This window comes from Phymastichus coffea, unplaced genomic scaffold (genome assembly GCF_024137745.1).
Source record: "Phymastichus coffea isolate CEN01 unplaced genomic scaffold, Cenicafe_Pcof_1.1 PCOF00016, whole genome shotgun sequence".
NCBI lineage: Eukaryota > Metazoa > Arthropoda > Insecta > Hymenoptera > Eulophidae > Phymastichus > Phymastichus coffea.
Window position 1 is genome coordinate 3264891 of NW_026706827.1, and position 24080 is coordinate 3288970.

The 24080-nt window shown below is 40.6% G+C and overlaps 1 protein-coding gene across 2 annotated transcripts in view; it reads left to right on the top strand.

Annotated features, from left to right (window-relative positions):
- The window catches only part of LOC131675062 (NEDD8-activating enzyme E1 catalytic subunit), a 353933-nt gene that overhangs the window by 246198 nt on the left and 83655 nt on the right, over positions 1-24080 (top strand). The window contains exons 3-4 of one of the 2 annotated variants that reach the window (XR_009302985.1): positions 4114-4443; positions 4745-4880. Coding sequence is in view for 1 of the 2 variants with exons in the window: in XM_058953895.1 (XP_058809878.1) it covers positions 4114-4443 (330 nt within the window). In the remaining variant the exon portion in view is untranslated. The remainder of the gene's footprint in view (positions 1-4113; positions 4444-4744; positions 4881-24080) is intronic. The other variant, XM_058953895.1, reaches the window with a different exon arrangement.

Here is a 24080-nt window from a genome sequence, read left to right on the forward strand (position 1 = left end):
CAGAGACATCGGTATGACAAAAATACAGTTTTTTGAGCATTTGACCTTCAATTGACCTTCTTAGGTCACCAATACAAACTTGAAATATCATTTTAGATGTAATTTTTCCCGCTCTACACGATTCCGTAGTCAAAAATAGGAGTTCCCATTAATAAAAGCCCTTTGACCTTCAGATGACTTTAAAAAAACGTATTAAGGGTCAAAGTTGATGCTACTCGTAGTATTTGATGGTCCCCTCTATACCCTACAACTTTTGTAGACGTCATTTTTTGATAACGTTTGTTTTTACTAGGTTATGTGCGTGGTAGGATTAAAATGAAACACCCTGTATATAATACACAATCTCAGCTTTATCTCAATGTATCTCAACGTATGATGATTTACATATAAATTAAAATAAAACAATATATTAACTCAAACAGCATAAGCCCAAATAATTGACGTTGCCTCGTGGCTCGTGGCGGAGTGTTACGCCATCAGCATACAAGATATAATATGTAGCAACTAGCAATATCTGACAGATGATGCTATATTTTATGGAACTTGTGTTGTGACCTATTTTTTTTGTCAAAATCAGAATATAACAGCTTTTGAATCTCAAAAAGTATTTGGTGGATTTATGTCATTCCTGCTATAAAAAAGTATACGATACTTGTGCCGTAAGTGGTTCTCTGGTGTATAGCACATGTATCATAATTAGTGTAACTCAGTAGTGAGCTCCAATCCTGTTCTTTAAGTATGATGGTAGGAGTTTGTAGCATGCAATAATAATAATAGATTCTTCAAGATTACTGATTTTAATTCCATATAGTTCAGTATTATTATTTATTATTTTGCATGTTTTTTATTAGAGAATAATTATAAGTATTTAAACCAGAATAATAAAATGAGTTACTGTCTCTAAGCTATGATTCGACACAAATAAGAACATCCACATTTTGAATTATTTTAGCGATCTCTTCTTTCTTGTTGCATACACTCCTTGGGTTTCAGTATAGCGTTCTTAGTTTAATTAGAGTACATTTTTCATGATCTTTACTCAGATGCTTGATGTACCAAACAATTAAATAAATAAACGAAACGAAACTATTAAATAAGTCTATTAAACTCTCAGTGTAATTATTTTAATTATTTACTTCAGAGTCTACTATATCCATTTTTTTCACATGAACCTTCTGATATTTGATGATATTTGTAATTCTTCTTTTAAAATTTTTTTCTTTTCAGTTATATTTGTGTGTAGGTCGTTCAACATGATTATAAGTGCGATAGTATTATCAGAGTATTTTAGCGAGAAAACGAAAACATTTTTGTATTCGCACTTGTAGGTCTCAATTAGAAATTTTCCTATGACAACAGCAGTAAGAAGATACGTAGCTTGTGAGCTCTCAGAGGCTGCATCGATTTTCATTTAAAGATCAGCGGGCATTCATTGTGATTAGTGAGCTTTTCTTTTTTTCAAGAGGTTTCCCGGTAGTATCTGTTCCATCAGCTTCTATAAAGCTATCATTGGATTTTGAAGTCAAGAAGAGCTGCCTTTTAGCAATAACATTACTATTCACAGGCTTGGTAAACAGTTGTTAGCCATTAAATTCTAACTGTACGTATTGTGAGTTTCGGTCTATGGAATTCACTTAAATGTTGTTGGAAGTATTGTCAATATTTGCCAAATTGTTCGTGTTTACATTAGCGGACAGAGCCAGTATTTTCATTGGTATCTTTACTTTTATTACTTTTATATTTAGCAGTTTTATATTTAGTGTCACCCTCCTGATTGCACATGAAGCAGATGATCTTTTTTGTGGAAATGTAGATGTGATGAAGCGAGTCATTGTAGTTAAGAGTGGCCTCCTTTAAAAGTTTTTGTATGTCGTCAGGATGTATGTAAATTTGTTTAGGAAAACTGAGTACGAGGTGTGTTCAAAAAATAACAAGAATTTTCGTTTTATGAAAAAAATATTTATTTATTCATCTACATTAATGTTGTCGCCTTCAAAGTAGTCCCCTTCGGATACAATACACTTATGCCAACGCTTTTTCCAATCCTCGAAACACTTTTGAAACTCGATCTTTGTAATAGCTTTTAGCTCTTTCAGCGATTCGCTTTTAATGTCATCTATGCTTGTAAAACGACGGCCTTTTAATGTTCTCTTTATTTTTGGAAATAGAAAAAAGTCACATGGAGCCATATCTGGCGAATATGGAGGCTGAGGCATCGTTACAGTTTCGTTTTTGGCCAAAAATTCACGAACAAGCAATGAAGTGTGAGCAGGCGCATTATCGTGGTGCAAAAGCCATGAATTGTTTTGCCACAAATCCGGGCGTTTTTTTCGGATTGCTTCACGCAAACGACGTTGAACTTGTAGGTAGTACTGCTTATTGATTGTTTGACCTTGTGGCAAGAATTCATAATCCACTATGCCATTAAAATCGAAGAACACAGTGAGCATAACCTTCACATTCGACCGCACTTGTCGAGCCTTTTTCGGCCTTGGCGATCCAGAATGCCTCCACTGGGAAGATTGAGCCTTAGTTTCGACATCATATCCGTAAACCCATGTTTCGTCACCTGTTATAACACGTTTTAGTAGTTCTGCATCGTTATTGACTTAATTTAGCGACTCCTGAGCAACTTCCATTCGCCGCTGTTTTTGTTCGAAATTAAACAATTTTGGAACGAATTTTGCTGCCACACGTTTCATACCCAAAACATTCGAAAAAATTTGATGGCATGAGCCAACTGATATGCCAACATCATCAGCGACTTCTCTGATTGTGATTCGGCGATCGTTCATAACCATTTCTTTCACTTTTTTCACGTTTTCATCGGTTGTTGATGTGCTTGGGCGTCCGGGTCGTTCGTCATCTTCAACGTTTTCGTGGCCATCTTGGAAACGCTTATACCACTCATAAATCCTTGCTTTACTCATAGCAGACTCACTATATGCCTTTGTTAACATTTGACAAACTTTACTACACTTTATTTCATTTTTTACGCAAAATTTAATACAAATTCTTTGATCCATTTTTTTTCACAAACGAAAATCGCCGAGCTCGAAAAACACGTCTAACGTTAGCGGCTGCCACTTAAAAAGTAAGCAATGAATATTGCTGAAAATTTTATCGTACTTCAGGGGCATGTGTACCAACATAATAAAAAAAAATTTTATACAAGCGGACTCTCCAAACCCGCGAAATTTAAAAATTCTCGTTACTTTTTGAACACACCTCGTATATGCGTAAATCCAGTTTCAGCGAAAATAAGCCTAATCTAACTCAGCTTGACTTCGGCTCAATGCCGTATGTCTAAAATACTGAAATAATCTCGTCTTGTAGGATGCTGCCATGCGTATTTGAAAAAATTACTCTGCTTGATTTATTGACGTAGAGTTTCATTTTCATAATATGTTTATCAATTACCACTGTGTTATTGCCTTCTTTTGTTAGTGATTCAATGATTTTTTCATCATTAAAATAACAACAAAATCTGTTTTGGGATATCTTGGACGCTGCAATAATGTTGATTGGTGGCGTTTTACAAGCGATAGTACGTAGATCGGCTTTCACGTCTATGCCTTTGAGGGTATCAATTACTATACAATGACTAAATTCTTTTTTAGGAACATACTGTTTCTTACTATATTAGAAAACAACAGTGTTGCGTTACTTTCGATTGATTTTTGACTTTAGTTTTGTAGATCTTTTTTGAAAATACTTTTAATTGTCGAGATACTCTGCAATGGGAAGGTAGATATTTTATCCAATTAACTATTTCTTATTTATAGAAGCAAAAGAAAAGAATGTCAGTGTTGTGTTAACCGCATTACGCCGCGGCCAACCGTGGTACAGATAGTAAGCGCCATAATACTAATCAGAGCTAAATGTAAATACGTCTGACTCAACGTCAATGAGAACTCTACTGATTTTTAAAATATTCATTTAATTTACATCAACCAAATTATTATTAAAGCAGATACTCAATTAGTGATTTACAAAATGAATGAAAAGTTTATTCGAGCTACTAATTATATCTTAATATTGGTTATAAATAATGACAATTGAAATTAAATTGTAATCATATAATTAAAACTAGTTCATTTTATTTGATTTCAGGCGACATATCCTCTTTGTACTATAGCCAATACTCCACGATTGCCAGAACACTGTATAGAATATGTAAAAGTTATTCAATGGCCTAAGGAAAATCCATTTGATTGTTCTATAGATGGTGATGATCCTCAGCACATTAATTGGATTTATGAAAAGTCAAATGATCGAGCTATACATTTCGGAATTCAAGGATTAACGTATAGATTGGTACAAGGTGTTGTAAAAAATATTATACCCGCTGTTGCATCAACTAATGCAGTCATTGCAGCGATATGTTGTACAGAAGTTTTCAAATTAGCTACTAGCTGTACAGTATCGTTAAACAATTATATGGTAATGATATTAACGTCTACATATAAAAAACATTTGCAATTAATTCTCTGTCAATCATTATAGTGTTATCAATTTATTTTAATTAATTTAATCTCCTTTTGCTGAGAAAGTAGTTAGTTAAAAACTTAGTTTGATATTATTCGGATAAATACCGGATAATCCGGGACAGAAGAATGGGGAGCTTCAATTCTTCAACTATTTAGAGTAGAGTACAGAGATCTTATTAGTCAAATAAATCATACACATAAAATGCTTTATGATTGTACAGTTTTATTACAAAACTTGATTTTCTGTGCAATAGGTATCGCTTAGTTATTAAAATCATTTCCACTGATGTTACCTATTTTTAACATAATTATACAAGGATGTGACAAGAATGAACATAAAAGTATTATTACGAAATCCACCCCTTTCAAAATAAGTGTCATTTCATTTACGTAAGTATTCACTTATTACTCACATAAGATTGTTAAAATAGCGCCTATATTTAAGAATTCTGAGAAAATAATATTTAATAACGCTACAACCACAAAAACTTATTTAATACATATAAATGTAACTAGTAAACGCGCTAGCTGCTATTTTCGCGGCTATCGCGAGAGCAAATAAAACAGCAACATGAAAGAGACACAACCACGAATAAGTGAGGGAGAGAGAGCGAGAAAAAGAAATTCAGGCGTCTAGGAGCGAAGAGCAAAGATTGGATGCAAACCAACACGAATAATCAGTGTCATTAGAACGCGACCACAATAAATGTGTCTTGCTATTGTCGAACGTCTCTTCATTTTCGCTAGTATTTTACCGTAATCTCCTTGAAGATACTTCCGTGAGAGTGTGTGCAAATGATGAAAATTATGCTAACCCATGTCAGAAAGCTGAGTGACTTGTAACAAAAGCGGGAAATTGAGATGGTAATGAGAAATAAGACTTTCGGGATTGTCCAGGCCACTCGCATATAAATTTACTAGAAACTTCAACGTTGCCGAAAGCAATCCAGAAGCTGATGAATGCTTTGTTGTGTTCATGTTTGAATTATATGGTTCACTATACATTGTGAGTTGTTTTCTTTGCCTCTCTACCTTTCTCGTCTTTTCATATACCCCCCCCCCTCTCTGCCATTCACGGCAAAGCACGTTTATAAAAATCTTTCAGCTAAAAAAGTATATTGTATTGACTTTCATAAAGTATAATAAAACGACATAAATGTTTCTGCATTCTGTAATGTAGGTCACTATTTTTATTTGTAAAAAATAGTGAAAATTAATCTAACCTTTCACCCGAAAATTGAATCTACCCGCTTCGTGAATCACTTTGTACTATGATTTCATGCACGTTTTTAGATATGAAAGTGCGTTTATTAAATTTACTGGTAACAAGTATTCCCAACCCTGATCAAAGCGGTGATTAGCCTCTCACTGAGAAATAACCGTTGCTGATAGACCAAAATTAAATTAACACGAAACGAGAACACACGACAGTAAATTACAATAAATTTTGTTATGTTTTTACATTTTACTATATTTATTTATTGTCTACACTTCTATACACAAATATCAACTTTTTGCCAAAGTTAAATAAAAATATATCAATCGACCATCCTCGCTCTTTCATTGATGATCTCTCTTCCTCTTTATCGGTGTCACCAATCTGCCGCTAGCATTTCGACAAACAAGAGAGCACAAACATGAGGTCAGGTAAATACTGCACAAGTTTTCAGCTTGGCAATGGCTGAGAAGATGACGAAAAAGAGGTAGCTCGATAGTTAAACGATTCACAGAGCTCATTCCACCAATATGGCCTTGAGAACTATTTTAAATAATTAATTTGATTGAAAACAAAATATTTTTGCTTACTCTGAAGCTATAAATATTAGGAAAAGGATTTTAGGAAAAATCCTCAAGAAAAACTTACCAGTAAGAATCATAGTTTAACTATTAATTCGCTGATAAATAGATTCAACAAAGCGATTGTAAACTTTTTGAATAAATACCTATCTACATTAAAATTGTCTTTGAAAAATACCTACTAACGATCAGAATAATTACTGGTTGGTTTCTTTTAATGTTATTTTCATATACACAAATATTAATATTAACTTGGTATTACTAGATATTATGAGAAAATGGAAGTGTTTAAAATGCCACATTAATTTGACCTTATAGGGGTTTCTAGATGGTATTATCTTCTTTATAAGCTGAAATTATTTTTAATTTAATGGCAAATTTTGAATGAAACACATTGTCTGGATGTCATGAAATGTAATGTTAACTTTTATAAAAGATAAGTGGATGATATTTTATTGTTGCGAAATCAGAAAAAATAGACGCTTGAGTATATTTAATATATTTAATAATAATAATAACAAAATAATCACTGGCATTAAATAAGCACTTTTGGAACGCTTTATACCTTTTGATTTTTACCATCTATTTCCACAAAAGAGAGCTATTGTTTATAATTTTGTAAATAGAGCGATCCAATTGTTACACACGATTTCACTCACAAAATATAACTTAATTTGAAAAATTATTACATATAAATGACTTACCCATGGAGTTCATAAAGTGCTCGATTCCTCAGAAACTTTCATACATTTATACACGACCTAACTAGACCAATAATAATAATGATAATAATGAGATAATCCTAATCATTGTACTAACTTACATTATAATGGGATTTTTGGTTGAGGTCACAATATTTCTTATTGCCATAAATGGGAGGCAAGTACCTCGGGGTGAATTGATGAGGAGAACGTCTTATGGATCTGAAGGATATCAGCTCTGGCAGGTATCGGTGCAAGCTATGAGCAGTTCGCTCGGTCTTTCCCACTTGTTCTCCGATGAGAGCGTGACTGCCTGGATCTGCGGAGAGTATTATGGGGCTTATTCTATAAGAGCGTGCGCATGACAAGTCATCAGAGAGCCAGTAGGGAAGCAAGAAGCGGTAGAGTAATAAGATAAATAAATAAATAAATAAATAAGATAAATAAGTAATAACTAATAAAAGTGTTAAGCTTTGATGCAGACAATAGGATTGGATTACAAAATAAATCACGCGAGTCGGTAGTAAACCATGCAAAGGATATAGATAGTAGCACCGAGAAATAAATAGATAGATAAAAGATCGTTTATTTGTCCTATAACGTGTGTTAAGCCACTCGTTATGTCTCTCTCTCTCTCTAACAACCACTCTTATATATATCCATACTTATATACTTATATTTATATTAATTTATGTAACCTTCTGTACAAAGCTTAGAAGTAGCAGTCGCAGCAGACAATAGAGTACGAGGTAAGAGAGAGAGAGAATACTTAATTCGCAACGCGAACTAGCGAGAGGAAGGATAAGCTCATGCAGATCCACACCGAAAGCGCGCTAACGTGTGAGAGAGAGACGGCCGCGCGACAGGAACCGACTTAGGTTTGACAGAGTAAGGGAGAGAGAGTGGGGGAACGCTCCCGCGACATTAGCTTGAGAATCGCGGCCAAAAACATACGTGCTCCTGCCGGCCGGCTTTCAAAAAGAAGTCGAGATATTACTTATCTTCATTGAGACGTTTTGATTTGGCCCAGAGGCAGTAGAAAGGAGAGACTTCCCACCGTAAATAGTGCACAGTGTTGCAAGTTATTGTGTGGGACTATTCCGGTGCAAGCTAGCCAATCGTCCCCCTGTATTCAAGCATTTGATAAGGCTCATCCGTGGCCTCGTGCGCATTTGTAAGTACCTACTTGTGTACCTTGTCTCTCTCTCGCTAGCTAGTTATTCTCCCTCTCTTTATCGCCGCGCTGCTTTCTATGTAAACTTACAAGCTGTATAAATATCATTTATTTTATGCAACCCTTTTTCTTATTTACACCTGACTCTACAACTTTCCACGCTTTTCCCGTTGGTGAATTAACTTGAAGACTAGCTGCTGAACCCACGACGCTCCCGCGGGCCTTAAGGCGTAACTAAGTATCCGGGCATAGTCTCACGCGGTTGCCGTACGCCCGCATCGAGCTGTATAAAATATTTATTGATCTCTCGCGAAATAACGCGGGCAAATATCAACCCCGTTATATTGGCGCCCAACCGACAGTGGCATTCGAAGTAGCTTTTCTTCTTGTGCGAGAGACACGACGCCGCGTGTTTACGAAAACGATAGAGTACCAGTGCGTATATAACAGAGACTCAGGTTGCGCAGCGAATGTAAACACAGTGTGTTATTTACACGGCAGCCTTGAAATTGCTATAAGCCTCGCTAGTCGAGCAATTTCAAACTTTTTCAATATTGGAATATAATATATTTTTCAAGGCTACGCCGTTTGAGAAATGTCACACGATTGTACATAAGAAAATGCGTATGTAAACATAGGACACGGCGAAAAGTGTGTAGTGGTACATGAATTCGACAAACGAAGACTTTCGTTCACCTATAAATAAACAAGCTAATCAAATCACAACGATAATATACTCGTACATATAAAAGTACACATATACAGGGTGTTCCAGACCACCCGTACACCCCCTCTAGAATCCAAAATAATGGATTAATCAAAAACTGCTTCAGACAAAAGTTGCTGGGCTTCGAGGGGGACATATCCGTACGACCTTGGCTTTGACCTTGGAGGTCATGTTCAAGATCATTTCAAGGTCAACTTTGTTTTTTTAAATAGGAACCTCCATTTTTGACCCCGGATTTGGAAAGAGCGGGAAATTTTACGTCCAAAACGGTATTTTTAAATTTTTTTTCATGGCCTTGAGAAGGTCGATTTAAGGTCAAATGCTTGAAAAACTGCCTAAAAGCGTTTTTTTAATTTTTAAGATATCGAAAAATGACCTCTACAAAATTTGTTCAGAACAGAGTGGGCCACCCAATGCACCAAAAACCTTTGACCTTTAACCTCATTTTGAAGGTCATTTCAAGGTCGAAGTGTTTTTTGTAATGGAAATCCCTCTTTTTAACCCCGGATACGCACATAGCGCGAAACTCAACACAATACCTTATCCAAACGTCGGATTTCGCGCTATGTGCGTATCCGGGGTTAAAAAGAGGGATTTCCATTACAAAAAACACTTCGACCTTGAAATGACCTTCAAAATGAGGTTAAAGGTCAAAGGTTTTTGGTGCATTGGGTGGCCCACTCTGTTCTGAACAAATTTTGTAGAGGTCATTTTTCGATATCTTAAAAATTAAAAAAACGCTTTTAGGCAGTTTTTCAAGCATTTGACCTTAAATCGACCTTCTCAAGGCCATGAAAAAAAATTTAAAAATACCGTTTTGGACGTAAAATTTTTCGCTCTTTCTGAATCCGGGGTCAAAAATAGTGGTTCCTATTTAAAAAAACAAAGTTGACCTTGAAATGACCTTGAACATGACCTCCAAGGTCAAAGCCAAGGTCGTACGGATAAGTCCCCCTCGAAGCCCAGCAACTTTTGTCTGAAGCAGTTTTTGATTAATCCATTATTTTGGATTCTAGAGGGGGTGTACGGGTGGTCTGGAACACCCTGTATAATAATATATAACAACCTTTCTTGGCGGCGCATGCATATGTTTTCTTCCTTTTACATAATTGCCTCGCGATAACTCTTAGAACGAATCCAACTAGACTGACGCCTGAAAAAATTCCAACTTCGCTTTTAGAGCGCACGCAGTATACGTTGCGCTAGATATTGAATTAATCTAAACTCAATTAACAATCATTTAACCTAGCCTTTAACGATTTCGGCCAACAACTTTCGTTCGTCTTCTTCGGCAGCGCCTCCGAACTAGCTCAGTCCGCTAACAATTACATAATAAAAATAATAAAAATAAACTCAAGAAACGACAACAATGGCAACTAACTGGACGCTCGACGACTTAACAATCTTTAAAGAAAGATTGAACGAGCAACTGCTTGCATGGGTTCGAAATTTATCAAGTATCGACCTGGACAACGCACTGTCACAATAAGAATTGTACAACGAGGGACGCCTTCTTGAGCGAGCGGACAGATTATACCGCAGACTACAAGGGGACTATACAGCACAGGACTTCGTAGCGCCCAAAGACGAAGATGACACATTCACCCGTACAAGACGGGACGACTTAGCCAAAACATTCTTCGAATCAGGTACACTACCACCCGACATTAGTAAAGACCTACATACAGCTTTGGAAATGGAAAGATATTTAAGCCTTCAAATTACCATAAATGAAGAAAGTGAAGAGCATTTGGCAACCAGCTCACCTCACAACAATAACAGCGAAATGTCGCTAACCCTCGGAGCAGACTCACAATCTCCCGAACTCACAGGGCAAAGCCATCAAGTATCACCATCACAACAAATAAGTACATTTATGCCGACAAATGTAACTCCCGTAAACAACATCACTACTACCGAGCCAACGCCAAAGTACGACAGCACTAGTCAAGAACTAATAAAAATCGTACTGCCCAATGGCCGGACAGAGATTACGATAAAGCCGATAGCAGACGAACTGCGTAGAGGATGGAAACTAGAAATGGCAAGACACGCAGAACGAACACAATTCCAGACGCAATTCGCTGCCTGGCAAAAAGAAGTAGAAGAAACTAAAAACCTATTGAAACAATACGAAACAATACATTCCTCTCCACAATCACCTCGACGGCCCAAAGGCATTTTACGCCCCCGCAAGCCCACTCGCACGACAAGCGGCATGCCCCATGCACTGTCCTTTCTTTGCTCGACCCGACGGCTTCCCTCGTTACCTCGACTGCCCCGGCAAGCTCGAGCTGGGGAAGAGGGGCCATACCTAGCGCGACAGTGAACTCATCACAACAGGGTGCATATTTCTACCCACCAGTAGCCAGCCAGACGACTAGTTTACATCAAACAGGTCCAGCTTATTACCCCTCGAGCAGGAACCTGGGGAAAACAGTCAGAGAGTGGAAAATCAAATTTTCTGGTGCCGAAGGGCTAGGCATTGAAGAGTTCCTGGAAAGAGTAGAGGAGAACCGGCGCCTAGACCGAGTGGCGGATACAGAGCTGTTGGACTCCATGACTCCCTTATTCACCGGATCAGCTCTCTTTTGGTATAGGGCCCTAAGAAAAACCTGGGACACTTTCGACGAATTTAAAGATACGGCTCTCACAACTTACAGCAAATCTAAGAAAAATCGGAGAAACCTAGTGGTAGAAGCTCATTGCCGGACCCAGGGTGTAGAAGAACCAGTGACAGAATATAGCGTAGCTCTGCTTACCATTTTGAAAAGAATGGATCCGCCGTGGGAGATGAAAGACCAGATAACTCTCGTCATAGATAATATGCTGCCTAAGCTTCACAAGAAACTGAAGCACTATAGGAATAACTTGGAAGACGTTCGGGTACTTTTGACCAAAGCCCAAGAGGCCGAAGATGACGAAGCGGGACAGTGGAAGCCCCCACCTCCGGCTGAGTACAGCATCCTACCGGAGACGGCATATAGGCCTCCGAGGGGCACCAAGAATAAGCCGTCCGGCCTATCCTCCATGAACGAGAGCTCCCCTAGCGCCTCGGCGGACGAGTTGGATGACGAGAATCCTAGAGAAGAAGCTCAGAGAAATGGAAAACTCCAAATCACCTACTATTCAGGCCAAGGAAGGGAGCCCTGGCACCAACTCCGAGCTCAACCGCCGTGAGGAGCCTAAGAACCCTCGTTGGGACTCGTATAGAGGCAGAGGCCGTGGTCGGGGAGGTTTTAGACCCCGCGATAAAAATCCCTCTTTAGTGACTACGCCAAGGTCGGATAAGAATAAGGACCGAGCAGCCGGCCCTGACGGAGATAAACTTCTTTGTTGGAACTGCAGTTGGCCCGGCTATACGAAAAAGTCCTGCCCTGAGTGCGGTCCACTGGAAAGTGCTAGACTCAAAGCAAAAAACGACGAAGGGAGCGCGTAGATGAGGTCCCTGCGGCTCCCCCAAACCACGGGACCTTCGAAACTAGTGGCGACACAGGAGCTCCGTACAGGCTGTACACAAGACGGTGAACGACCCGATGCTAGCTCAGGTTAGTTCTTCCGACGTGCGACAGCCCTGCGATGGCGGTACTGTGGCCAGCGCCCAGGTTGAGAAGTCACCTCGCTGGTGGCTGACCGTGAGTGTCGGCGACTATAAATTCAGAGGCCTCTGGGATACCGGATCTTCCCGTACTGTCCTTGGTCCACACGCTATTTCGATTGCCACCGCCTTGAATAGGCGCGTACACCCCTATGTGGGCCCAGGAGCCAAAGCAGTCGATGGTCACTACGTACCCATTATGGGTATCGTAAAGTTACCCTTTACTTTAGGGGGGGTAACTCATGCGATTAACGCTCTCATTTTATCAGAAGTCGACACCGAGTGCACTTTCGGTGCTGACTTCAAACGCGCCTTTTCGGCCATGTTGGATCCCACGACTAACAGGCTGACTTTCAAAGGTTGCTCCGAAGGCGTGCCTGCAACTCTCTCCTCCGAGAAGTCTGAAGAGGCAATGGCCTTGTTCTCTCTGGGGATCGAAGATCTCACAGGTGAGCAGAGCGAAATCGATAGGGTCATGCATAGCTTGATCCCCGAAACCTCTGGTGAACAGTTAGGTTGCACCAGGTGGATCGTTCATGAAATTAATCTCACTAGCCCGCGCCCGATTAAGCAAAGATACTATCCAGTGTCTAAGAAAATTGAGGACGAAATGCACGAGCAAGTACGTAAAATGTTGCAGATGGGAGTGATCCGAAGATCCAAGAGCGAATAGTCTAGCCCAGTAGTAATGATCCTGAAACCAGATGGAACGTATAGGTTTTGTGTAGACTATCGCAAAGTTAATGCGGTTTCAAAGATATCGGCATATCCATTACCTTATATGGGTGTTATTTTACGCAAGATACAACACGCCAAATATATAAGCGCCCTAGATTGTTCGGGAGCCTTTTGGCAGATTCCGCTTAAGGAAGAGTCTATCCCGATTACGGCCTTCACTGTCTCTGGTATGGGTTTATTTGAATTTACTCGGATGCCTTATGGCTTGGCCGGCGGTCCTGCTACGATTCAAATGCTGGCGGATAAGCTTATCACGCCCGAAATGGAGCCTTTTGCCTTTGCCTATTTAGACGATCTGATCATTGCAACGGATACTTTTACCGATCACGTAAAGTGGCTCACGCTGATTCTGAAGCGAGTTAACGAGGCTGGGCTTACTATAAATAGGAAAAAGTCCAAGATTTGTATGTCCGAGGTGCGCTACCTCGGCGTACTGGTGAATCGAGACGGCTGCCGCCCGGATCCTGAGAGAGTGAAACCCATCTTACAATACCCAAGACCTAAAAATTTGCGTCAACTACGTCGTTTCCTGGGCATGGCCTCATGGTACAGGAAGTTCCTGGATGACTTTGCAGCTATTGCGGAACCACTCACTTCCCTTACTCGGAAAGATTCCAAATATGTATGGACCGAAGAACATTGGGCCTTCTTCGAGCAAGTTAAAGCTCTCCTTGCTTCCGCTCCAGTTCTGGCTAGACCAGACCCTAACGCTCCATTCTCTATCGAATATGACGCCAGCGACACGGGCATTGGTTTCGTGTTGGTCCAAAAGATAAATGAGATCGACTATGTCATTTGCTACGGCAGCAGAGTCCTCACTGCTGCCGAGCGTCGCCTGTCAGTCACCGAGCGAGAATGCCTTACGGTAATCTGGTCGATTGAGAAATGTCGCCCGTATGTCGAAGGCTATCACTTTACAGTGGTTACAGACCACCATAGTTTGACTTAGCTTAGGAATCTGAAGAACCTCAATGGGAAACTAGGCCGCTGGTCGTTACACCTTCAAGGCTACGACTTTGATATCGTACACCGCAAAGGCAAGGACAATGTCGTGTCCGATGCACTTTCGCGTATGTTCGAGACAGACGAGGATATCGCCGCCGCTTTAGCTTCTTTCTCTCTCGATGACAATACCAAGGACCCCTGGTATAGACGCAAGATCTCGCAAGTCGCTCAGGATCCACAAGCGCATCCCTACTGGAAGGTAGTGGGTGGCCGCTTATATGTTTATCGACCTGACCCGATAGTCGATGATTTGATGGGCAATGATGACGATGCCTGGAAGCTAGTAGTTCCTCGAGAACAACGAAAGAGAGTCCTGGCGGAATGTCATGACGAACCGACATCGGGCCATCAAGGGCGATATAAGACCCATCAACGAGCCGTATTACGCTATCATTGGCCTGGCATATACAAAGATGTCGCGCATTTTGTACGTAACTGTATGATTTACCAACAAGTAAAAGTAGAACAAAAATCCCCTGCAGGACTCATGGGTAAACACGTAATTACCCGTCCCTCGGAAGTGGTCTGCGGCGACACCATGGGGCCTTTGCCTCGCTCGCCCCAAGGCCATGAGCACCTGCTCATCTTTATGGATGTGTTCACTCGTTGGATCGAATGCATTCCGATCCGTAAGGTTAACTGTAAAACCATTAAGAAAGAACTCAATCAACGGGTTTTCCTTCGCTTCGGAACCCCTGACCGATTTCTTTCGGATAATGGCACGCCCTTCAAAAACAAGTTAGTCGATGAGTTCCTGAAGTTACACGGAGTGATCCATGGAACTTGCGCTCCGTATAACCCACCGAGCGGGCAAATCGGACCATTAAAACTATAATTGCCGCTTTCACTGAAGACAAGCATGCGAAATGGGATGAGCATATAGCGGAATTCACATTCGCCTATAACTCAGCCATTCATGAAGCTACTCGCTCAAGCCCTGCTTTCCTCAACTACGGGCGACATCCAGCGCCCCCTCGCACAGTTCGACGCGAGGAGGAGCGCGTGGCGGTTCTACAATTGGAGACCACTGCCCGTGAGGAATGGAGCGACCGTATGAAAAAACTCGCTGAAGTACGAGCTGGAGCTCTGGAAAACAGCCGAGCCGCGCAAACGCGACAGGAAAAGTACTTTAACGACTGCCATCGCGACGTCGTCTATAATGTCGGTGACAAAGTCTGGGCGAAAAATAATGTCCTCTCTTCGGCGGCTAAAGCCATTGCCGCCAAACTCTGCCCGAAATTCTGTAGTCCGTTCATCGTGACGTAAACGTTTGGGAATGAATTCCTACCTACTCCAATCAGAAAGTGGAGTAAATATTGGAAAAGTAGCTGTAAATCAGCTTAAAATATGCAACGACAAGGAACAATTCCCCCACGACGCCCCCTTAGAACCGGTAGACGACACAGAAGGGCAACATGATTTAGCTATTCGGGAGAAGAACCCGGAGGCAGTGGACCGTTCGGCGACTCAGGCCTCCACTACAATGGCTACGCCTTCTTCTACAGCCGACCTGACTTCTCAGCCAGACTCAAGCCAAGCTCTACCCGCCCAGGAGGCGGTAGCTCCACGTAAGAGAGGCAGACCCCGTAAGTTCTGCCTAAATCTAACACCTGCGTGGCGACCAGTTATACTTTCTCCCCGCCGACTACGTTCGCGACATAATCCCTCATCGTAGTTATTAATGAATATACGCTATCTTGTCACTAACCTTTCTTACCGCTCTAACGCTTATTATATAATAAGCTATGTTTTTGCTTTTTCTCGAACATATTATGTTATTATTCATACATGTACTATAAACGACGATCTTCCTTACAGATCATGTTACCGGTACGGCAAATGTCCGGTAAGCAAGAGACCGTTAAGGTCGAGGTTCCCCGCTTCGTTGCCACTCGGCTTTTGGAAATGGTCAACGAAATGGCCATGCGAACGGCCACCCTCCCTTCCGAGCTGATTCCTCAGCTCCCCTCAATCGAAGAGCTGCTCCTAACCTGGGCCGATACAGCCGGTGGTCGCCAACCCATCCGTGAGGCCCTAGCCCAGCCTTGGGTACCGGCTCTTCCGGCCCCTACTGCCTCGACCCGTCAAGGAGGAGATATGGCCAATGCCGTCTCCCCCCAAGAACAATGGTCGGCTATTAGGCAGCAGATAAAGGATCTTCGAGCGGCTCGCCGTAAGGCTGAGCAAGCCGAAGGCCAGGCCTACTCCGAGGCCCTAGCCCTGGCCAACCATCCTGACCAACGGATCCGGACCTTCGCCCCCGAAGATCTGATCTCCAAGATCCAAGACGAAGTGGAGCGCCGCGTTTTCCTAGCCAATGCAGCGTCTCGCTGGGATACGGCGAAAAATATCCAGAAGGAGCGAGCTCGCCTGCTGGAACTCCAGGAACAAAAGCGCCGGGAGAGGGAAGAGATCCAGCGCCAGTTGGCCCAGCTAAATCTGCTGGAAGCGGAAGTCCGACCGCTTTCCGTGCCTGCGGGGGTGTCACAGGTCCCATCCTATCCCGCCGCCGAAGCCGAAGACCTAGCGTCGAGAGAGGTCCATTTCTCTCTCGATCAGCGCCGGGAGCTGGCTCATAGGGCTCAAGCCGCTCACTATTGCGAGAGCAACCAGAACCTGGTCCCTCAGCACCACGCGCTGAAGCACAGGTGTGCTACCACGCCCTGCGGCAAGTGGGATGGGCCTAATGTGCCAAAGAAAGGTGTCCGGTACTGCTTTGTGTGCAACCTCACCGGCGTAAGCAGGACAGAAAACTGCCCGAACTTTTTCCAGCACAGGAAATTCGAGCTAGGACTGGCAGACAGGTATAACTACCTCGAGGATTACGCCCCCAGGGCCTTCCATTAGAGGACCATCCAGTAGCCGTCCCTGCGCCTCTTTGGCTACGCCGAAGACAGAAGAGGACGACCCCTCATCGAGAGTTCACTTTTCCTTGGCCACTGCCTCCTATTACGCGTTTCGTTTATCGCGTCAAACTAATAATATATTGTAATCCGCGTGAATCAACTGCTTTCTTTAATTCTTTTTTTTTGGCATTGCCTTAATCCTAACTTCTAAGTCTTGTAAATAAAGCGAGGGAGAGTAAGGGGGCTACTTGTAATAAAACATTATGGTTCTTATCCAGTCTGGTTATTATACTCATTTTGTCCTAAACCATTACACTCAACGACCCGCCCGATGAATAGTGGTCTTTGTCTTTCCTATACCCCTGGTAGTTTTCTTCCCAGGACGAGAGAGATCAAGGTATCGAGTGGGTACTGCTGGCGTTACTAACGTCTGGGGGAGGGGAATATAACGTGTGTTAAGCCACTCGTTATGTCTCTCTCTCTCTAACAACCACTCTTATATATATCCATACTTATATACTTATATTTATATCAATTTATGTAACCTTATGTACAAAGCTTAGAAGTAGCAGCCGCAGCAGACAATAGAGTACGAGGTAAGAGAGAGAGAGAATACTTAATTCGCAACGCGAACTAGCGAGAGGAAGGATAAGCTCGTGCAGATCCACACTGAAGGCGCGCTAACGTGTGAGAGAGAGACGGCCGCGCGACAGGAACCGACTTAGGTTCGACAGAGTAGGGGAGAGAGAGTGGGGGAACGCTCCCGCGACATTAGCTCGAGAATAGCGGCCAAAAACACACGTGCTCCTGCCGGCCGGCTTTCAAAAAGAAGTCGAGATATTACTCATCTTCATTGAGACGTTTTGATTTGGCCCAGCGGCAGTAGAAAGGAGAGACTTCCCACCGTAAATAGTGCACAGTGTTGCAAGTTAGTGTGTGGGACTATTCCGGTGCAAGTTAGCCAATCGTCCCCCTGTATTCAAGCATTTGATAAGGCTCATCCGTGGTCTCGTGCGCATTTGTAAGTACCTACTTGTGTACCTTGTCTCTCTCTCGCTAGCTAGTTATTCTCCCTCTCTTTATCGCCGCGCTGCTTTCTATGTAAACTTACAAGCTGTATAAATATCATTTATTTTATGCAACCCTTTTTCTTATTTACACCTGACTCTACAACTTTCCACGCTTTTCCCGTCGGTGAATTAACATGAAGACTAGCTGCTGAACCCACGACGCTCCCGCGGGCTTTAAGGCGTAACTAAGTATCCGGGCATAGTCTCACGCGGTTGCCGTACGCCCGCATCGAGCTGTATAAAATATTTATTGATCTCTCGCGAAATAACGCGGGCAAATATCTACCTCGTTATAGTCCGGAGGCAAAAGTAGAAATTCATTCTTTAAAAATATATAACACATACTTTGGTCAAGGAACTGTCACAAGATTATTACATATATGAATAAATAAAGTATTGCATAACAATTCTGTCAGCCAGTAACAAACAATTAAAAGTCCTGAATACATATCAAACGTTTAAATAGAGAAAATTAAGACAAAATACTTTATCACAGTTCAGCAAGACTGGTAATATTTATTTTAATCTATCAAGAAATTAGTAATGCAGTTGTCAACAGTATAAAATATAAAACAACAAAGCACGCACTCAACGAGTAACAAAAAAATAAAATAAAAAAAGACAAGCCATTTCTGTGAGACAGACTTAAGGATCGTTGGAAAGAAAATATCTATTAGTACCATCACTGAAGGCAGTAAGTGATGGTAAACTTCGTAGAGAGGAAGGAAGGGAATTCCGTAGGCTCTCACCTTGTTAAATGTTGAATTCCGGTCATTCCCTCCTGCCAGTGAAGCCGCGTTTGTGAATAGAGGAAAACTTAGTTAAATACTTGGGCTCCATCATAAAAGTAATTTTGTATATGAGCAAGGCAGTAAAACGGCTCCTGTGAGAATTGACGCGGAGCCAACCCACCTGCTTCCGGTAGAATGTAATGTGCTCATTCCATTTAACACCAATAATACACCGAATACAGGTGTTGGTGAGTCTGCAGTCGTATTTGTTGCTCCTGATACACATCTAAAGACAATACTATGCAGTAATCGAGATGTGGCTGGATCACAGACACCATCAGTTTTCTGCGCAACGTCAGCATGTTACAAGGTCTTATAATGCGCAAACTATACAGAGCGTGATTGATTTTGGTTTGATCTGGTCAATGTACTGTCTCCATGTTAATTTACTGTCCAGCGTGACACCAAGGCTGACAACCTCATCATTAAAGGCAACGAAGATCTCATCCCGTAGCTTAACTCCTGGCAACTTTATACCTTTGATGGTATGTATGATTATTTGAGAGCCAGAAGTAATTCTCTTTGTTTTGTTGACATTGAGACATGAGCCTATAGTAACTCTTGCGAGGTGTCCACCTCTGATTTTTGAGTAACTGTAATAAGTTGTGGAATATAAGGAAATAAGAGACACGTATTTTTTTGATCAGCGGTTTTAGGGAGTGATAACTATTCTTAAAAATCATCCCTGAAAATTGTAATGGGACTTCTGTTCAAAGTGTTTTGAATTAAAGCCGAAACATAAGATTATTGTTATTCGCGGACGAAAATTATATATAGCGGGTGTTGACGTTATCCTGCGCAATACTATGCTCTAGCATAGTTGCATTAAGGGTCCGGCTGCCTCAGGTTACCTCCTTCGATAAGAGAGAAATGAGCCCGCGTTCAGTGCCGTGAGCTATGCGAAAAGTAACCGAAGAATAACCAAGAAAGAACGAGGCACAAATCAATAATGCGACCGATTATTATAGGAAGAACGGTGAATAACTCGGCACAAGCTTGGGATAGATAATGCTCTGTATTGACAAAAAGGAAATTATTACACAGAAAGAAAGTAGAGTACAAAACTCGGCGTAAATCAAGCGATGCGCATGCTTCATGCAGGTTAGTGCAACACGAGCACTCACAAACATGCACTCAAAATCAGTACGTATTGCGAACACACCGCGCAGGCTGACGGAACTCTCTTTCTCTCTCTCTCTCTCTCTCTCTCTCTCTCTCTCTCTCTCTCTCTCTTTGACTTGTTTTTCCAGCATTTTGATGGAGCTTGAGCTTGAGGAGTGGTCAGATGACTTCGGTTCCCTTGTAAGAGGGTGCGGTGTTGTAAACGGGCCCTCTGATATCAACACACCATCCGATACTGAGAGGACCTTGGTTGATAGGGTTTCGACTTTCGAGGGGTTAATCATCGCTCAGGCCTCAATGCTTTTGGAAATACAGAGTAAATGTGATCATGCTTTTAAGTGACAATCAACCCTTCAAACAACAATTAAATAATTCACTAATGAAAGCAAGAGACAGCCAGGGTGTATCCCGAATAATAATAATAAAAAATGCAGTCATGACGCTCGCGTTAATAGTAAAGTTATACGTGACAAGACTATCAATAATATAGTGCTCGAAAATTTAACAAGCCATTTTCAGTCACACGAGCGTGACTTTTTATTGATGGGGGCTAGTGATTTTGATTCGTACTTTGGCAGTAAGGATGTGTGGGGTGTGGCCGTGCGAAAAATTCGTCGCGTTATTCGATTTCGCCGGAACGTCTAGATCCCTTATCGTATAGGATAATTCGACTGAGACGTGATGAACAATCGCCATTTCCCAGACACGAGTGTAGTTTAGAAATAAAGGAAGTAAAGTAAAGTTGAGTCTCTATTTTTTTTATTGGATTATTTTCGCCTCACTGACCGACTCCCCTGCATACTGACCTTTTATTTTCAGCTGCGGTCGGGATATTTAATGAGAGCCCTAAGTTAGAATTTTCCGCGTTCGAATAAAGTAGCTTTGTGCGCCATTTTCCACCGAACCCTGATTCGAAGAAAGGATTTACTAGCTGAGCTTCCTGGAACTTCAGCGATAAGAAAGGGTATTTGAGAAGAAAGGTGACCAGTGGAAGTTGGAGCCGGCTTCGAAGTTGGCGCAGTCGCACAGCGGGTGAAGTCAATTTCACACCAATTCCGACACGAATTCTTGACAACCGTCGTACCCAGGAACGGTGATCTGACCGATCTTAAAACTTAGTCGGGGAAATGAGTCACCCTAAATGCTGTGGCAGTGAGATTTCGTGTATCCGGCCTAAATTTCCCGAAATCCTATACACACATGTATTATCTTCAACGGTCCTTTCTACACAGTTTTTTAATTCGTCTTCAAATTCGAGTGTATTATTTTCTCGACATTCCATTTCGTTATTATCCATAGCATGTAAAAAAAGTTTTTCGATATTTTCTTTCAATTCTAAATTTTCATGGTTAACAAGAGGTTCTTGTATATTTATAACTTGGAATATGGTTAGTAGAAGATTAATTATATCCATTGGAGTGATTCTCATTGTCGACAAATATTAAAATGCTTACAAATAACACAATTGAAATATAAACACTTATTGCCAGATGCTTCTGATAGATGTTGTTTTTAATTGTCGAAATTTCTCATTCGACTAATCTTATACTGATAAAAGTAGAACTTATCATAGGAATTAAATAAACGAAAAGAGCAGCTTATCAAAGTGTAAAAATACCAAATGCTTTTCTACAGACGTTGTTTTTCTTTTACAGAATATTTCTTTGCACTTATCTTATCACTAAGAGTTATCATGGGAATTTAACACATGAAAATAGAAACTTTTTAAGTGTAAAAATGTCAATACTTTAGGATACAAATAATCGTCATAGAACTGCCATTTTATTGTGTTCACAATTTAAAATACATATAGACCTCGTATATCTTTAAATTTTATAGCTACTCCACATAGGAATATTTTTTTATTAACTTTGCAATTTTGTAAACTTAGGGGCCTTAATCGATTTTTTTATAAAATTCCCGAAACGCCTCCATTAAAATTTTCATTTTTATTATAAAAATATATATTTTAATTTAATTTAAACGACTTCGAAAAGATGGTACTGGAGATATTGTAAAAAAAACAGTATTTTATTTAGATAGTAAATGCGCGACATAGACCTCGCAGAGATGAGATTGTCTCGAGGAAAGAGAGAGAGAGAGAGAGAGTTCAAAATTCTACCGCGAAATCTAACGCTCGGCGCGAATACAAAAATAACCGTCGCGATAGACAAAATATTCTCGTGAATATTTTGTCGCGCAGAAAAAGGGAGGTGCGCCTATTCTTCGGTGCAATTTCGGTGATCGGCCGTAATTGTTTTTCAGCAAAATTAACTGTTGTTGCTCCTCAGGAACCAGCTGCGCTGCCTCGCTCGTTTCCAAACTGCTGTTGCTTTGCTGCTGCTTTAGATACTGTTGCTGTGATGCTGCTTCTTTTCTTAAGCTTCCTCGCTATCACTCGGGCACATATTCAAAATCTCAGGAAACAACTTTTTATAGCCCCCTCTCTCTCTTAATCGTTCGCTCTAGCATCGCGAGTGCTACCGAAGCTCCGAATGGATCGAATAGACTACCGTTGCATCAAATCTGCATGAAAATTTTGTAGTGAATCAAATCTTGACATTTTTTTGTTTAGAAAAAAACCAATTTTGATTAAAAAATAATATTGAGAATGACTACTAGAAAATTCAACCCTCCAAAGGTCTGTAAAGCTTAAAAATCCTAAATAAAATAAAGCGAAATCAAGGGTGCCTTATAATTTTAAGCACTACTATATTGTTCAATAAATAAACTTGTCTTTATCTTTTTTATATGATGAATAAAATAATCTTTTCTTTTTCAGGTTTTTGTATGTGTATCTGTACAAGAATTTTTAATTTTTTTGCCTGTTCGTTATCAAAAGTTAATGTTTGTATATTTTCACTTATTTTTTTTCGATATAATATAATGTAAATAAATTATATTGAATAAACAAGAAAAATGTTGTAATATTTTATGACAATTAGTATAGTTTCAATATATATTGTACATATTCTTACTTATGTATATATTTATTCTAGACCTCCACTATAAAATACTGCACCATAATATAAATGTATTTTAGCTATACCGTACCTATAAATGTACCTATTAATATACCTATACTGTACCTTTACCATACATTTACGGATATTAGATCGTAAATATATATATACACACATACACACACAATTTATTTACTTCTAAAACTATTTGAATTTAATCATAGTTAGTTTATTTATTTACAACTTATGTGTTACATTTGGTTTACATTTCTTATATTACTATTTGTGTCTCGTATCCAGTTTGTGTAGTTGATTATGTATGTGTTTTGTGTGTGTGTGTGTGTGTGTGTGAGTGCGTGCGTGCGTGTGTGTGTGTATGTGTTGTGTAAATATGTGCCTTTGTAAGTGTGTCTGCAACTCTTGTGTCCCTGTCTTCTGCGCCTGCCTGTTCCTCTTTTCTTCTCATTTTTCTTCTGATTAATCTTCTCTTCCTCTTTCTCTCTCCAAGATCTGCCTTTTCCGCTCTTCTGTTTTTTTTTTTTTCTCTTTCTTGCATGTTTTCTTTTCAGATTTTCCTTTATTACTTTCTTTTGCCTTTTCACCTTTGCCTTTCCTTTGCTTTTGCTCTCCTTCTTGCTAATCATTTCATCTGTCTTTCTCCTTATTAAGGCTTTGACACCTTTTTCTTGTTTCCTATTGCTCCCTCTGCCTTTCCTTTCCTCAACCTCACTTATTTTTCCTTAGTATCTTATGATTTGCCTTCTAGTTTACCTTTTTCTTTCTCTTTTTCGATTCTTCTTCTTTTCCATTTTGCTCCATCCTCCAATACCTGCTTCCTCTCGCTTGTGTAGTTGCTGTTACTTGTGGCTTGTGTGTGTGTGTGTGTGTGTGTGTATGTTTATGTTTGCGCGTATGTTTGTGTTTTGTGTGTATGTGTTTGTATGTATGTGTGTGTAGGTGTGTCTGCGAGTCTTTCTTCTCTGTCTTCTGTTTCCGTCTTTCCTTAGGGTCTTGTAGCTTCGTCTTCTTGCTTTTCTTTTTCTTTCTTCTCTTCATTT